Source organism: Balaenoptera musculus, chromosome 3 (genome assembly GCF_009873245.2).
Source record: "Balaenoptera musculus isolate JJ_BM4_2016_0621 chromosome 3, mBalMus1.pri.v3, whole genome shotgun sequence".
Taxonomy (NCBI): domain Eukaryota; kingdom Metazoa; phylum Chordata; class Mammalia; order Artiodactyla; family Balaenopteridae; genus Balaenoptera; species Balaenoptera musculus.
In genome coordinates, this window is record NC_045787.1 from 124,879,484 (window position 1) to 124,897,936 (window position 18,453).

At 41.8% G+C, this 18,453-nt stretch overlaps 1 protein-coding gene across 3 annotated transcripts in view; it reads left to right on the top strand.

Annotated features, from left to right (window-relative positions):
* The window catches only part of ARHGEF37 (Rho guanine nucleotide exchange factor 37), a 54,967-nt gene that overhangs the window by 5,288 nt on the left and 31,226 nt on the right, over positions 1 to 18,453 (top strand). For all 3 annotated transcript variants that reach the window (XM_036846711.1, XM_036846710.1, XM_036846709.1), the window contains 2 exons: positions 13,276 to 13,472; positions 14,829 to 14,952. In XM_036846711.1, coding sequence (XP_036702606.1) covers positions 13,287 to 13,472; positions 14,829 to 14,952 — 310 coding nt within the window. In that variant the 5' untranslated portion in view covers positions 13,276 to 13,286. The remainder of the gene's footprint in view (positions 1 to 13,275; positions 13,473 to 14,828; positions 14,953 to 18,453) is intronic.

An 18,453-nucleotide genomic window follows, 5' to 3' on the forward strand; every position in this document is an offset into this window, starting at 1 on the left:
AATTGACCTCCCTCTGTAACCTGGGGTGGGAGCCTGATGGATGTTCATCTTTTCTTGCCATGACATTTTACCTTCTGAAAGAACTTTTAAGATGATGGTTTCACTTTCCTCTGGGATCTGCTTACTTCCATTCACTTACTTACTTTCTTTCTTTCTTTCTTTCTTTCTTTCTTTCTTTCTTTCTTTCTTTCTTTCTTTCTTTCTTTCTTTCATTGTGCTGGGTCTTAGTTGTGGCAGGCGGGCTCCTTAGTTGTGGCTCAAGTGCTCCTTAGTTGCAGCACTCAGGCTCTTTAGTTGTGGCATGCAAACTCTTAGTTGCAGCATGCATGTGGGATCTAGTTCCCTGACCAGGGATGGAACCCGGGCCCCCTGCATTGGGAGCACAGAGTCTTAACCACTGAGCCACCAGGGAAGTCCCTGTCTCCATTCACTTCTTTTTTTTTTAAAGAGTAACCACCTCTTTTTTTTATATAAATTTATTTATTTTATTTATTTATTTTTGGCTGCATTGGGTCTTCGTTGCTGTGCGCGGGCTTTCTATAGTTGCAGTGAGTGGGGGCTACTCTTTGTTGTGGTGCATGGGCTTCTCAGTGCGGTGGCTTCTTTTGGTGCGGAGCACAGGCTCTAGGCACGTGGGCTTCAGTAGTTGCAGCACGCAGGCTCAGTAGTTGTGGCCTATGGGCTCTAGAGCACAGGCTTAGCAGTTGTGGTGCACGGGCTCAGTTGCTCCACGGCATGTGAGATCTTCCTGGACCAGGGATCGAACCCGTGTCCCCTGCACTGGCAGGCGGATTCTCAACCACTGCACCACCAGGGAAGCCCTCCATTCACTTCTGATTGGTCAGAATTAGGTTCAGAGTATCATTTCCCTTGTTACTTCTGTCTTAAAAGGGGTGAAATCAATCAGGATGTCCATAACATTTACTTAGTCCCTCTGCTTTTAGTGGAACAAAACTTGGAGCAAATAACCAGATATTTTAAATGCCCTATCCTTACTGGGCATATACTCAGAGAAAACCATAATTCAGAAAGACACATGCACCCCAATGTTCATTGCAGCACTATGTTTTCAAAAATTTATTTATTTTATTTTTGACTGCATTGGGTCTTCGTTGCTGCATGCAGGCTTTCTCTAGTTGCGGTGAGCGGGGGCTATTCTTCGTTGCGATGCACGGGCTTCTCATTGCAGTGGCTTCTCTTGTTGTGGAGCACGGGCTCTAGGTGCACAGGCTCAGTAGTTGTGGCTCGCAGGCTCTAGAGCACAGGCTCAGTAGTTGTGGTGCACGGGCTTAGTTGCTCTGCAGCATGTGGGATCTTCCTGGACCAGGGCTCGAACCAGTGTCCCCTGCATTGGCAGGTGGATTCTTAACCACTGCACCACCAGGGAAGCCCTCATTGCAGCACTATTTACAATAGCCAGGTCATGGAAGCAACCTAAATGCCCATTGACAGATGAATGGATAAAGAAGATGTGGTGCATATATACAATGGAATATTACTCAGCCATAAAAAGGAACGAAATTGGGTCATTTGTAGAGACGTGGACATGGATGGACCTAGAGACTGTCATACAGAGTGAAGTAAGTCAGAAAGAGAAAAACAAATATCATATATAACGCATATACGTGGAATCTAGAAAAATGGTGTAGATGAACTGGTTTGTAAGGCAGAAATAAAGACACAGATGTAGAGAACAAACATATGGACAGCAAGGGGGGAAAGTGGTGGGATGAATTGGGAGATTGGGATTGACATATATGCACTAATATATATAAAATAGATAACTAATAAGAACCTGCTGTATAAAAAAAAATAAAATTACAAAAAAAAGAAAGAACCCCAGGGCCATTTCCAAAATTAAATAAAACAAAACAACAAGAAACAAAAACAAAAAAATAAGTGCCCTATCTTTATTGTAGAGCCCTTCCCGCCCCCCCCCCCCTTTAACTTTGTATCCTCACAGTCCAGAAAAATGCTTGGCATGGAATAGCTACTCCAAATATTTGTTGAATAAATGTGTGAATGCCCAAATTATTCTGTGCGAGTGTGGACAGAGGAGGAGAGAGGAGAAGAGAATTAACTGTTCTATCCTATCCTAGAGTCAGAAGCAGTCACTGCATAACATTCAACAAACATTTTTTTTTTTTTAGTACCCACTATGTGCTAGACTGATTTTAGTTCTTAATTGCTTATCACAGGGCATCAAAGAGATCTCAGGACTGAGCATGGACTGGACTATATTGAAAGACATATTTTCCCAAATATATTCTCCAAGACAAACCTCTGTATCAGACCAGACCAGGAAGTGGAACAAAGGCACCGAGCCTGCTCTCCCAGGCTTTTAAGCTGCATTTGTCCTGAGAGTGTTGCAAAGATAGTGGCTAACTTAAGCTATCTAATATTTCGTTTGTTTTTAACTTTTTACTTTGAAATAAGTATAGGTCAGCATGAAGTTCCAAGGATAGTACAGAGAGGTTATGTGTATCTTCACCAGGTTCCTCCAGTGGTTATGTCTTATCTCAATAGCACAATATCAAAGCCAGGAAATTGGCATTGATACAATCATGTGTTTGATTGTTAGATGTTGTTTTATCACATGTGTAGATTTCTGTAACCACCATTTCAATTAAGATGCAGATCTATTCTATCACCATGAAGTTCTTCATGTGCTGTTCCTTTATTGCCACACCCAGGTGCCCACCACCCTCATCCCTAACCAGGTGGCCACTAATCTGTTCTCTGTCTCTATAATTTTAGATGTTTTATAAATGATCACACAGTAAGCTTTTCAGGTTGTTCTTTTTTCAGGCAGCACAACTGGATGATTCTTGAGGATATCAGTAGTTCATCCCTTTTTATTTCTGAGTATTCTGTGACCTTAGATATACAACTTTTTTTCTTTTTAGCCATCCACCTATTAAATTCACTTAATAAAACAACATTTTGGTTGTTTTCAGTTTTTAGCTATTACAAATAAAGCTTTGATGAACATTCGTAGACAGGTTTTTGTATAGGCATAAGTTTTCTTCCTCTGGAATAGATGCCCTGGGGTGTGATTGCTGGTAAGTGTATGTTTAGTTTTTAAAGAAACTGACAAACTATTTTCCAAAGTAACTGTACCATTTTACATTCCCATCAGCAATGTATGAGAGATCCAGTTTCTCCACATCCTTGCCAATATTTCGTATTATATAATTTTTTTAAAAAAATTAATTAATTTATTTATTTTTGGCTGTGTTGGGTCTTCGTTTCTGTGCGAGGGCTTTCTCCAGTTGCGGAGAGCGGGGGCCACTCCTCATTGCGGTGCGCGGGCCTCTCACTATCGCGCCCTCTCGTTGCGGAGCACAGGCTCCAGATGCGCAGGTTCAGTAGTTGTGGCTCACGGGCCCAGTTGCTCCGCGGCACATGGGATCCTCCCAGACCAGGGCTCGAACCCGTGTCCCCTGCATCGGCAGGCAGACTCTCAACCACTGTGCCACCAGGGAAGCCCGTATTATATAATATTTTTGAGGGTAACAGCTTTATTGAGATATAATTCACATCATATAATTCACCCTTTTTTTTCTTTTGGCCACGCCGCATAGCATAGCATGAGGGATCTTAGTTCCTGACCAGGGATCAAACCTGCGCCCCCTGCAGTGGAAACGCAGAGTCTTAACCACTGGACCGCCAGGAAAGTCCCTAATTCACCCATTTAAAGTGTACAAATCAATGGTTTTTAGTATATTCACTGAGTTGTGCAACCATCACCACTAATAAGTTTAGAACATTTCACCATCCCCAAAAGAAACCCAGCCACCACACTCCAAATCATTATCCCTTCAGCCCTGGAAACTACTAATCCACTTTCTGTTTCTATAGATTTGCCTATTCTGGACATTTCATACAAATAGAATCATCAAGTATGTGGTCCTTTGTGGCTAACTTCTTTCATTTAGTGTAATGTTTTCAAGATTCATTTATGTTATAGCACACATTAGTAGTTCATTCCTTTTCATGCCAAATAATATATTTTTAAAGAAATAAAAATGTGTTTCTTTCCATTACATGGGCTATAAACTAAGAGAATAACAAAATGCTGCTACGGAGAAGTTCTGCCAGGCCTGCTTGGAGGTCTGGATTGCAGTTAACCTAAGTGCTATTTTAAATATTTAGCAGTTCTCTATGAAGTATTACTTATGGTTTTTGTTTATTTAGCAACAGTTCTGAGTAGTGGAACCTGAGTAGCTCTCCTGAAATCCGATTGGAATCTTTCTAGAAAAGCGATGAACTGGGTGATGAATGTCAGTGATTCAGGCCAGGGACAGGTCAGCAGGCCAAAGGCAGCGTTCAGGAGCTGGACTAAAGCTGTGCATCAGATATGTTCCAGGATCTCTCTGGGCCTTCTGCCTTCTGAACAACCTTGCTCTCGCCAAGCACCTGTATATAAGCACTGATCCATGGGTCAGTGCTTATGACCCAGGACAGAAACTTCTGCTACTACTACATGAAAAGGACCGTTTATATATGCAAATACATATTCGTATATGTATCAGCATTGTGAGACAGAGAGGAAGACACAATGAATGGGTGCTCATCTTGTCTCCAAGAGCTTAGTGTCTAGCCAGGAAGATGAGGCATAGCCCTAAGTAACCTGAGTACAGGGCTGAATGGGATGCATGTCACTTTAAATATTAGGAAATATTTTAACCGTCCAGAAAAGAACAAAGAACAAAACAACAAATGCCCATGTTCTTACTACCTAGCTTTGTTTAATTTTAACATTTTTGACATATTTGCTTCAGTTTTTTTTAAATTTTATTTTATTTATTTATTTATTTATTTATGGCTGTGTTGGGTCTTCGTTTCTGTGTGAGGGCTTTCTCCAGTTGCGGCAAGTGGGGGCCATTCTTCATCGCAGTGCGCGGGCCTCTCACTATCGCGGCCTCTCTTGTTGCGGCCTCTCTTGTTGCGGAGCACAGGCTCCAGACGCGCAGGCTCAGTAATTGTGGCTCACGGGCCCAGTCGCTCCGTGGCATGTGGGATCTTCCCAGACCGGGGCTCGAACCCGTGTCCCCTGCATTGGCAGGCAGATTCTCAACCACTGCGCCACCAGGGAAGCCCTGCTTCAGTTTCTTAAAAACCAAATAAAACATGTCAGATACTCAGCAATGAAAAGGAAGGACCTATTGATAACACACAACAGCTTACATGAATCTCCAAGGAATTATGCTGATTGAATAAAATCAGTCCCAAAAGGTTATGTATTATATGATTCAAATATACATACTGTGTGATTTACATACATTCTTTTTTTTAAATAAACTTTCATTTTATTTATTTATTTATTTATTTTGGCTGCATCATGCAGCTTGTTGGATCTCAGTTCTCTGACCAGGGATTAAACCCTGGCCACGGGAGTGAAAGCGCTGAGTCCTAACCACTAGACCACCAGGGAGCTACCTACATACATTCTTGAACTGACAAGAGTATAGAAATAGAGAACAGATTCTTATTTGCTGGGGGTTAAAGATGGGATGGGGCTGGAGCCAAGTGGGTAAAAAGGCAACATGAAGGATCCTTAAGATGGAACTGTTCTGCATCTTGACTGTATTGGTGTCAACATCCTGGCTGTAAGATTGTACTATAGTTTTGCCTAATGTTGTCACTGGGGAAGTTGGGTAAAGGATACACAGAACCTCTGTATTATTTCTTACAACTGCATGTGCATCTCTAATTATCTCAGAATTAAAAGTTTAACTTAAAAAGCCCCTCAGATACCATTAAGTCCCCTTTGATACTCTCCCCAATTCTATTCCTCTAGCTCCCTTTCCAGAGGTTACTTTTATCCTGTGTGGATGGAAATAATCAATAAACAAAATATAATAGGAATAAAAAAGAGTTTTATTTGGGCTAAACTGAGGACTATAGCCTGGGAGACAGCCTCTCAGATAACTCTAAAGAGCTGCTCCAGAGAAGCATGGTTTTCAGCAGTTTTACATTATTATGTCAGAACAAAGAACATCAAACAAGTCAGGAATATATTCCTTCAAGGTTTCAAAAAAACAGATCAGCATGTACACAGTGAGTCAGTATGACCTTGGCTTCTGGGAAAGGAGTCTTATCATCAAAGCAGTACCAGCATTGGTGTTCTAGGAAAGGAGGCATTTAATCTTTATTTTTAACATGGACATTCTTTACTTGTGATCACTGTGCCCTTTTCTTTAATAATTAAAGCAGATATGACAGTGTATATCAGATAGGCCACAAACAGGCTGTTTTAGTTAGCAGAAAATCAAGTTAAATCATGTATAAGCCAGAATGACTTCGCTATACCTAAATATGTGAAAATTTCTTTAATCACCTGGATTTATTGCTAACCACTTCCATGAAAAATTTAATACCTGTACTACATGTGTATGTGTCCCTAAACAATATCTAGCATTGTTTCACATATTTTAAACTTTTAAAAACTTTAAAATTTTATTATTATTATTTTCTTTTCACATTTTAAACTTTTAAAAATAGTGTCATACTCTGTGAATCCTTATGGGACTTGTTTATATATATTTTTTCCTGTTTACAGTGTTTGTGAGGATATCCGTATTGATACATGAATCTATAGTTTATTTACTTTCAGTGTTGTTCAGAATTCCATTATATGGCTATACCACAAGTTATTTATCTACTTTCATTGGAGCTTTTAGTTTTTTTCTAATTTTTTGTTATTTCAGCAGTGCTGCCATGAGCATTCATGTCTACCTTTCTTGTGTGTATGTGGAAAGTTTCTTGAAGGCAGGGTATACCTAGGAGTAGAACTCCTTGGCCTGACAGTGTGTGAATTTTCAACTTTTCTAAATATTGCCAAGTTGCTCTTTAGGATGGTTGCAACAATTCACATTATCATACCAGTATATGAGATTTCCCATTCATCTGCTATCCTACCAACATTATATTTTATTTTCATATTTTGCTGATCTCTTGGGCATGGAATGGTATCTCATTGTGGTTTTGTTTTGTTTTGCTGCACCACACAGCTTGTGGGATCTTAGTTCCCTGACCAGGGATTGAACCTGGGCCCTCGGCAGTGAAAGCATGGAGTCCTAACCACTGGATTACCAGGGAATTCCCTTATTATGGTTTTAATTATTTGCATTTGCCTAGTTAAGAGTGAATTGAAAAAAAAAAAAAAAAAGAGTGAATTGAACATCTTTTCATTTGCATATTAGCCATTTAAATTTCTTCTTTTGTGAATTAACTTTTCGTGCTGGTATTAGCCAGGATTTAGTTGGAGATAACACAAAACATTCTATTTTAACCAGAAAGGGATTTAAAAGAGGGTCTTGGGACTTCCCTGGTCATCCAGTGGTTAAGAATCTGCCTGCCAATGCAGGGGACACGGGTTTGATCCCTGGTCCGGGAAGATCCCACATGCCACAGAGCAACTCAGCCTGTGTGCCACAACTACTGAGCCCATGCTCTAGAGCCCACAAACTGCAACTGCTGAGCCCACGTGCTGCAACTACTGAAGCCCGCACACCTAGAGCCCATGTTCCACAAGAGAAGCCACCGCAGTGAGAAGCCCATGCACCTCAACAAAGAGTAGCCTCCGCTTGCTGCAACTAGAGAAAGCCCGCACACAGCAACGAAGACCCAGTGCAGCCAAAAATAAATAAATAAATAAATAAAAATTTAAAAAATAAATAAATAAAAGAGGGTCTTAGGAGCTTACCAAATTGGTGGAAGGCCTGGAGAAGCAGTCCACAGAATGGGCCTTAGGAATGAGTCCCAGGGACTTCCTTGGTGGTCCAGTGGTTAAGGCTCTGCACTCGCAGTACAGGGGGCACGGGTTCAATCCCTGGTTGGGGAACTAAGATCCTGCATGCTACACGGTGTGGCCCCCCCCCCCCAAAAAAGTACTAATACAATAATACAGCTCCGAAGCTGCTCCAAAGAAACCACTACCCTCTGTAACAATCCAGAAACTGAAGAATTGGGAAGCTGCTGCCCCTGCTGCTGGCTTCAAGATTCTATGACTTTAGCTACAATCTGTTGCCAGAACTATTGATTTCAGAACAATGCAGTACCTGCCCCATTAAATAGTTACTTCAAGCATCACTTCTCTTCCTACTTATCTAATTTCTAAATTCTGGCTCACATGAGATCATCTGATTGGTGGAATCTTAGAATCTTAGCTGCAAGGGAGTCTGGAAAGCTGGGTTTTAGCTCTCCAGTTTCAGCATTACAGCAAGATCTCATAGGAGGAGGTTAAAATTGACACTAAATGAACTTAAACACTGTATTTGCAACCATATCCTTTGTCTATTTTTCTTACAGATTGCCTTGTTTTAATGATTCATAGTAGTTCTTTATATAGTCTAGGTATTAAACTGTTTTTTTTTAATAGAAAGTCGCTTTTTTTTTTAACTTTTGGGTTTATTTGTTTATTTATTTATTTATGGCTGTGTTGGGTCTTCGTTTCTGTGTGAGGGCTTTCTCTAGTTGTGGCAAGCGGGGGCCACTCCTCATCGCGGTGCGCGGGCCTCTCACTATTGCGGCCTCTCCCGTTGCGGAGCACAGGCTCCAGACGCGCAGGCTCAGTAATTGTGGCTCACGGGCCCAGCTGCTCCGTGGCATGTGGGATCTTCCCAGACCAGGAATCGAACCCGTGTCCCCTGCATTGGCAGGCAGATTCTCAACCACTGTGCCACCAGGGAAGCCCTAGGTATTAAACTTTTGTTGGTTGTATTCACTACAAATATCATCTGATCTAAGGCCCCTCTTTTCCTTTTGATTTTAGAATTGTTTATGAACAGAACATTCCAATATTATTGTAGTCAGATTTATCAATTTTTTCTTTTGGGGTTTGTACATTTTATGTCTTGTTGAAAAAAATCCTTCTTATCTAGAGAGTTTAAAAAAATATTTTCCTGTTTTCTTCTAAGAATTTAGAGTTTCACATTTAACATTTAGGTTTTTAATCCATCTGGAGTTTATTTGGTGTGTGCTGTGGGATTGCATTTGTTGATTTTTTTTTTATAGGGGAAGCCAGTTATCTCATGGACCATCCTTTTCCCAGTGACTTATAATGACACTTATGTCATATATCAAGTTTCCATATTTACTGTGGTCTGCTTCTGGGCTCTCTAATCTGTTCTACTGATCTGTTTGCCCCTGTGTCAATACTATACTTTTAAATTATTATGACTTTCAAATGTATCTAGATATCTGGTAGGACAGGTCCCCCCACCTTGTTCTTCAGAATTGCCTTAGTCATTCTGAGCCTTTTTGTCCATATATATTTTAGAATCATTGTATTATGTTCTACTAAAAAAAAACCCCAACTCCCCAAACCCTATCAGGAGTCTTATTGAAACTGTATTGAATCAGTTTGGGTCAATTTTCATCTTTATGATATTAACTTTTCCTATCCATGAACATAGTGTATCTCTACTTGTAACTGGTTCTTTTTTGTGGTTTTGTTTTTGTTTTTATTTTTTCAGGCTGTGCCGTGTGGCTTGTGGGATCTTAGTTCCTGACCAGGGATCAGACCTGGGCCCCCTGCAGTGGAAGCTCAGAGTCCTAACCACTGGACTGCCAGGGAATTCCCAACTAGTTCTTAAATATATTTAGATAAAGGTTAATAATTTTCTTCATAAAGAGCTTGTACATCTTTTTTTTTTTGGATGCATAGCTTGTGAGACCTCAGTTCCCCAACTAGGGATTGAACATGGGCCACGGCAGTGAAAGCCTGGAATCCTAACAACTAGGCCACCAGGGAACTCCCCATCTTTTGTTAAATTAAGATATTTAGGAAGGAATAAATATTATGTGTTATTAAATCTTTTTATTATTATGCTGCTATTTTTCCTTAAATTGCACTCTTAAAAATTGTTGTTGGTATACACAGGAATATGATTTATTTTTGAATATTGATCTCCAGCAAAATTGAGGAATTCTCACTTTTTCTTACATTTAGTTCTTAGTTCACTTCAAAGCTGTAATTTAAAGAGATGGATAGTTCTACATTTGTGATGAGAAAGAGAGACAGGTGATTCTGCAATGTTTGTTATGAAAAGCAGTCTGTTCTCTTCTCTTTCCTGCTCCAGCCACTACCAGGCAATTCCTTCTGTTGTTTTTAGCTGATTGTTTTATAACACACATGTACTGCTCCTTCTTGAGCTTTCGATTTAGACATTGTTCTTTGATTTCCACTATGGACGATGAGGCTTTAGCTCATTTTTTCTCCCTCTCCATCACCCTGTCCTCTCAGTACATAATATGAATTAGATCACTTGTATTATTACTTGTGTAGATTCTATTTATAACTGAATCGGGTAGTGACACATAATTTTATCTTTTCTGCACAATTTTTTGTTATAAAAATTGTTATAACAATTGTTTTGTTTTTATTTGTTGGTTTGTTTCTTAGTTTCGTATGTCTTATCTGTGTAATTTTTTTAAAAAAATATTTATTTATTTATTTATTTAGGCTGTGCCGGGTCTTAGTTGTGGCATGCAAGATCTTTAGTTGCAGCATGCAGGCTTCTTAGTTGTGGCATGCTGACTTCTTAGTTACAGCATGCGGACTCTCAGTTACAGCATGTATGCGGGATCTAGTTCCCGACCAGGGATCGAACCTGGGCCCCCTGCATTGGGAGCATGGAGTCTTACCCACTGAACCACCAGGGAGGTCCCCGTCTGTGTAATTATGCCTAAATAAGGACCATATTCTCTACTGATTCAATAAATTTGTTCTCAAGACATTCTAATACTCTAGCCCAGACTGTTTGCTGTCTGTCTGTCACCAACAGTCAAACTTAGAATTCCCTTTCACCTATCCTAGGGATTTCCTCAGCCTCTCTCCCATATTATATTACCAGATCTCTGTATCTTGTGTCGTGATTTATTTCTTTATTTTGGTAGAACATAGTTTCCTGACAAGGAAACTATAAGGTAAATTCTCCAGGACGTCAAGGTTCTGAAATTTCCTCTCAGTGTGTTTCGATGTGATTTTTTTTTTAAACTTATCCTGCTTGGGACTTGTACTTCCTAGACCTAAGAATTCATATCTTTTGTAAATTCTGGACAATTATGAGTCTCATCTCTTCATATATTGCCTCTTCTCACTCTGTTTATTCTTGTCTTCTGGAACACAGATTTGGTACGTGATCTTCTTATTTCAATATTCAGATCCCTTAATTCTCTTTCATATTTTCCATGATTTTCTCTTTCTTTTTAGCAGTCTGGATAATTTCTTTGGATCTATCTGCCCCTTTACTACTTCTCGTTCCTAAATGTTTAAACTGTCCATTTAATTTTTAATGTCAAAGACTAAATTTTTAATTTCTGTAAGTTCTGCCTGGTGCTTTAAAAAATCATACGGGTCTTTATTTTTTGTACGTCTTTTCTTTTCCTGCTTATTTTATAGTTTCTATTTGATAGTTTGATTATCTGATGTTTTCAGGGTGTAATCCTGCTCTGTTGTCTCTGATGATGCTCACTTCACTGGAGTTCTTGTAATTTTGGATTTTGAGCTCATCTTCAGGACAGGGTTATCTCTTGGAGTACCATGTGGCCTAGGTTAAGGATGTGTCCTCCTGGAGACATTTTATTTTTTCTGTGGGTACTCATAGTAGCACTATTCCAGGACTTGTTTTTTTGTTTATTTATCAGCATTGAGCTCCTTGGACCACATATGTAGTATACATTTGAACCTACAACCCAGTGAAAGCAGGCCTGTTGTTATGAATTTTCAGAAAGGACTTTTTCCTTTACTCAGGACCCAAGCCAAGATGCAGAAACATCTTTGTCATCTTCTGTGTGGGTAGGGAGACTTTTTTTTCTAATCCACCATTTCACTGGCGTGCTTGAGGGATCCCAGTTCTCGAGAGGAGCTTGTTTCCTGATTCTGCCTGGGCACTGATGCCCAAGTCTCTGGATCACAGAGCTGGGCAGTGCCCTCTTCCCTGCCCATCCTGTCCACTTTGGCTACAGCTGCATCAGCTTAGCTGCTCCTGATCTGGTTTTCAGTTCCCTGTTTGGGGATCCCTGCTGATTTCCTTTACTTTCTTTCTTTTTTTTTTTTTTTAATTTATTTATTTTTGGCTACGTTGGGTCTTCGTTGCTGCGCGCAGGCTTTCTCTAGTTGCGGTGAGCGGGGGCTGCTCTTCGTTGCAGTGCGCGGGCTTCTCATTGCGGTGGCTTCTCTTGTTGCGGAGCACAGGCTCTAGGTGCGGGGCTTCAGTAGTTGTGGCTCGTGGGCTCTAGAGCGCAGGCTCAGTAGTTGTGGCGCATGGGCTTAGTTGCTCTGTGGCATGTGGGATCTTCCTGGACCAGGGCTCGAACCCGTGTCCCCTGCATTGGCAGGCAGATTCTTAACCACTGCACCACCAGGGAAGTCCCTCCTTTACTTTCTTGCAAGCCTTGCCATGCAGTGAAAAGGAAGTTTGTTATAGCTGATCTAGCATTTCTAGGTGTTCTATAGTAGGGAGATATTTTTTGTCCACAGTATTGCCATTTGTACTTTTAAAACTTAGAGATAAAGGAGAAAAGTACATCTGTCTGGGAGGATCAGGAAAGGCCTTAGAGATGAATGTCAGAGCATAGGGACATGGGAGGGGTCACAGCAGGTGCAAAAGCATGGAGGCAGGAAATGACCATGCAGGTATGGAGAAAAGCACATAACTTTCTTTCACTGGAGTGTGTCAGGGAAGAGGAAAACGAAGTCAGAGGTAGACCACAGAGCAGCAGATAGCTATTACAGTCTCACAACAGAGAATACCAGGATCACAAGCTTTGTTTCAGGAAGTTTAAACTGGAAGCATATCCAGGATGAATGGATGTGGGTGGCAGCAGGTGGGAGAGGGATGTGGATTTGAAAAAATTATCCTGGAGGCGGCGGAAATAGTCCAGGCGATAGGTAGTATGGCCTGAATGGGGTAGTAGTGGGTAGAGAGGAGGGAACTGCTGGGAGAAGGAGGGTGAGAGAGACTCAGCTGAACCAGATAAAGAAATCTAGGTCAAGACCTGGGGGGAAAATAGAAGAAAAGCCAGGCAAGCACATTGTCTGAACCCTGGGAAATGAATTTAAAATGTCAACAATTATCTGAGCTGCGTTCTACCTTTTAAGATTGTTCAGATACTGCCCACAAATGCTTATACGCAGTTCATCTTGACTCTGTAGGCAGCTAAAGATGTTTTTAGGCCATCTGATTAATAGTTGTCTTTGGATTAGAGACAGCATGTCCCAATAGAGCTCCCAGAAGTGAGTCTGGATGTGTTTGTCTTTCCCAGAACCTGCTGACATGACTGATCATGGGGCTGATGAGCTGTCCTCTAGGACAGGGAGTCCAGACGGGGAAGGTCGGGTCCCTGAGGAGAGATCCTTGCTCCATCAGAGTCTAGCCGTCAGGGAACTCATCGACACCGAGGTCTCCTACTTGCACGTGCTCCAGCTGTGTGCCTCGGACATTAGGAGCCACCTGCAGCAGGTACCTGGGTGGGGCCACACTCAGCCTGTCTTTATAGGGGCGAGTGTCCCAGCTCCTGAAACCTCACATCTGTTCCTGGGGCAGGCTTGATGGAGGGGGAAGTGTGGTGGATGTGAAGTCACCTGGATATAAGCCCCGGTACTTCCACTTACTGGCCCTGCAACCTTCAGCAAGGCTTTTAACACCTTGGAGCCTTAGTATATTTATCTGCTAAATGGGCGGAGAATAATCACCTCAGAGAATTAAGTGAACTAATGGATAAAATAGCCCTTTATTAAGTTTAGAACAGATTCTTTTAAGTGACCTATTTCTAATTGTCTCATTTGGAGGGTGGTAACATGGAAAAGTTATCATTATGATGGGTTTCTATTTTAGTGTTAATTTTTTACATCTTTTTTCCCCCTGATTTCAGAAATAACACAGGCTGTCTCTCTAAAATGTCAAGCATCCCCTAGCACGTAAGGTCCATAAAGGGAAAGGCTGTTTAGTTCAATGTATCCCAGTTCTTGACACGTAAACAGTGGACTTCAACTAGTGTTTATTGAATGAATGAAATAATCAAATAGATAATATAGAAGGTGAAAGCCCTCTCATATTTCACCCTCTAGAAATTGGGATTTTCTCTGTAGGCATTAAACAAACAAATATAGATTGTTACTTATTTTATTTTTTGTTTGTTTGTTTTTGGCCACACCAGATGGCTTGGGGATCTTAGTTCCCTGACCAGGGATCGAACCTGGGTCCACAGCAGTGTCGGGGTTAAGACAGCCCGAGTCTTAACCGCTGGACTGCCAGGGAATTCCCTGTTACTTATTCTAGCAAAAATGAGAGCATACTCTATTTTTCTACAGTTAGCTTTTCCGACTTGATTGTGCATCCAGGATGTCTATCTCTATATATATTCTATATATGTTCATGCACATATATAGATGTCCTGCATCCTTTTTAACAGTGGGATAGCTTAGTTCATAGGGGCTGGAGTTCAGAATATATCTCAAGGTAATGGTGGTAGGTGCCAAGTATGTCAGAGGTGGAAAGAAGTCCAACTTCCCACACTTATATGACAGATGGGGAAAATGAGAGAAGAAAAATTATAGTTGGCAGCAGACCTAGGATAATACAGTTCAGCTTTACTTTCATGCTGAGCACTTCGTCTCTCCCTCTCTTCTTGTAGAGTAATGAAAATACCTAATTATAAAATTTCAAAGTCCTTGCAAACATTCCACTGGGACAGTCTTCCCAAGAGTGATGGAACCCCAGTGGTGTGACTGTTCTGGACTACTGTCCAAAGCCTGCAAAAAAAGTCACTCTACTGAACTCCTAAGCGACCTCCCATGGTGCCTTTGTTCCTTCCAGCTGCCACAGGGAGATCTGGATGTCCTGTTCTCAAATATCGATGATATCATCAAGGTGAACAGCAAATTGCTTCATGATCTGCAGGAGACAGCCGCCAGGGAAGAGGAACAAGTGCAGCTGATCGGTAAGCAAAAAACCAGGCAGTTAGCAGCCTGAGATTGCTGAGGAATTGGTCTCGGCATGTGATCATTGCTGTATTTTCTCCAGCATTCCAGGGAAATACAGCTCAGTGAGAGGCTGTTTTGGGGATCCCTGAAATATAACATGTCAGAGCTGGCAGGACCCTCAAATAATATCCAGTCCAACCCCGTCACTACAGATGAAGAGACTGAGGCCTAGAGACAGGGAGGACATCCTAATGGACACAAAATTGGTTAGTGGAGTGGCTGAGACTTTCTTCTGGGATTCTTTTACATTCATTCGTTCAACAGTTATTTACTGAGCTCCTGCAGTGTGCCAGTCACTGTGCTGTGTGCTGGGGTCACAGCATCAACCAGAGGGTCCAATCTTCTCTTCTCATGGGTTAACAAGTTAGCGAGAGAGACAGATGACACACAAATAAACAGGAGAATTTTAAGTAGTAATTTGTAATTTAAAGAATGACAATTTTAGTAACGTTTGAGAAAAGAGAAGGCCTCCTGAGGAGAGGACATTTGAACTGAGAGCTTTTAGGGAGGAGCCAGCTATGAGAAGATCTGGAGGGAGAGTAGAGAGAAGAGCTATGCAAAGGCCCTGAGGCAGGGATGAGCCTGGGATTTTTGAAGGACAGGCAGAAAGAAGCCTGGTGTGGCTCCAGGGGAATGAGTGAGGGGAGAGTATTAGGAGATAAGATAGCAGAGGCAGAGAAGGACCAGATCCTGCAGGGCATTCTAGGTCTTGGTAAGTAGTGTGGGTTTTATTCTACGTGTGATGAGAAGTCATTGGACGGTTTTGAGCAGGGAAGTGATATCAGATTTGTTTTTCAAAGATCCCCTTGGTAGCTGTGGACAATGGACTGTGAGAGGGTAGCAAGAGTGGAAGTAGCGAGACCAGCTGGTGGCTTTACCTCCACCTAGGTGAGAGATGAAGGTAGACTCCTGATTCTGAAATGGTTAGGATGACCAGACGTAAAGAAGGAGGGACAAGTGGGTATAAACCTCATCCCTGTCTTCTGCAGTCTCTTCACATCTGCTTGACAAAATTTCTGTGGTGAAGGGTTTTCAAGTGGAGTCAGGGGACAAGGGTGAATGGTGTTAGGCAGAAAAGAGGGTGAGGTGGGGGCATCCACCCAAGTCACGCTGGCCTTTACACCCCCAGTCTTCTACCCTTTCTTCGACATGAATGACGATGGTGGGGATTAAAAATAACAAATATACACGTTTTGAAAAAGCCAACTTGCTGAGTGTTCATTAAATGACCAGCACTCTTCTGATGTACATGTATTAACTCATTTAATCCTCACAACAACCCTGAACGGTAGTTGCTGTCATCTCATTTCCCAGTTGAGGAAACTGAGGCACAGAGAGAGGAAGTAACCTGCTTAAGGTCATCCAGCTAGTGTCAGAGCCAGGAGGATGTGCGTTGCGGCAGGTGGCCTCTGGAGCCAGTGCTCTCAACTACTGCACTGAACAGCTTCCATTCAGTAGAGAGTGGGATTGAAGCCTGTGTATAGTGTGTTTACTATTCTCCTAAAATTATGATTCTTCATTAAAACAGCAATGTGAAAGAGTGACTATTTCCTTTAAATAGAGGAATATTTACATGCAAAATTAAGGAATAAGATTTTTTTTTAAGTATCTGGGTAGATATTCTTACCTTTTATCATTTTATCCTTATTTCTGTTAATAATTACCACTTATTTGAGTGGAAATTGTTATAACCTCAGGTTGAAGACAGTCCAAGGTTCTGGGGACTCTGAGGTTAGCATCTTCTGTTGCTATGGGTTCTAGGGTCCGCTAGTTCCTTGTTAAGTGTCCTCACTTATCCATCTCTGCCTTCCTGCTTGACCTGCAAAGAGTCAAGGTGCTGCTTTGTCTTCTGAGCGTACCTGGTAACATCTCCATTCCCTGCCTTCACTACTTCCCTGGTGGAGTTGCCACATAAAATACAGGATGCCCAATTATATTTGAATTTTACATAAGCAATGAATAATGTTTTAGTATAAGTATATCCCACGGGACATTTGGGACATACTTATACTAAAATATTCTTCATTATTTATCTGAAATTCAAATTTAACCAAGCATCTTGTATTCCCCCCCCTCCCTAATTCGGCAAACCTATTCCCTGGCCTTTACTGAGTGTACAGAAAATAACCTCCTCATCCTCTGCCCCTTGTGGTTAGCCAAAAAGAGACGCAAAGAATCCACATAGCTTTTCTTCTCCTAGGTGCAACTTTGTGCCTAATCAAGGCTGAGCTGGCTCCTACCAGTTCTCTCTATTCCCCTCTCAGCCCCCAGGCCCTGCTATGCAAGGAAGGCCCTTTTCCCAATTCCATAGCCACAGCATTTTAAATTTATTTATTTATTTATTTGGCTGCGTTGGGTCTTCGTTGCTGCGCGCGGGCTTTCTCTAGTTGCAGTGAGCGGGGGCTACTCTTCGTTGCGGTGTGCGGGCTTCTCATTGCTGTGGCTTGTCTTGCTGTGGAGCGCGGGCTCTAGGCATGTGGGCTTCAGTAGTTGTGGCACGTGGGCTCAGTAGTTGTGGCTTACGGGCTCTAGAGCGCAGGCTCAGTAGTTGTGGCACACAGGCTTCTTTACTCTGCGGCATGTGGGATCTTCCCGGACCGGGACTCAAACCTGTGTCCCCTGCATTGGCAGGAGGATTCTTAACCACTGTGCCACCATGGAAGTCCCAGCCCCAGCATTTTAAAAGATTTTTGGACTTCGGGCGTGAACCTCCCAAGTGAGTCAGGTTCCGTGTCCTTACAAATGATTCCAAACACGACGCAGATGTTCACAGGAGTTCCCACACAGGGTCCTATCACAGGAAGGCATCATGCTGTAGTCCAGTGTTGTCTAAAAGAAATGTAGTGTGAGCCAAATTTAAAGTTTTTGAGTAGCTACATTAAAAAAACTAAAGCAAGTAAAATTAATTTTAATGATATATCTCGTTTAACCCAATGTATCCAAAATAATATTTCAACATGTAATCAATATAAAACTTATTCATGATACATTTTACTTTTTTTTTGGTACAGTCTTTGCAATCCGGTGTCTTTTACACTGACAGCACATCTCAGTTGGGATTCTCCATATTTCAGGTGCCCAGTAGCCATCTGTGGCCATGGCTTGCAGGTTGAGTGGTTTAGAGCAGAGGCTTTGGAGTCTGACTCGCAGGGTTCTGCCACCCACAGCTCCTTCATGTCTCTGAGCTTCAGTTTCGTGCCTTCTGCATGAAAATAGTACCCGTTTCTGTGCCAACCGTGACTGTGGGTACCTAACATGTGGTAGCCCTTTTTATTCTCATGACACTGTTACTTGTTGATTATTATTATTATTATCCCCATTTTACTAAAGGAAAACCTGAGACTCAGAGAGGTTAATTAACTTTCCTAAGGTCACACAGCTTGACCAGGCTGAGTCATGATTTGAACAGCTCTTTCAGACTATAGCCCCAGCTCTTGGCCTTCCTGCCTCCCTTTCTC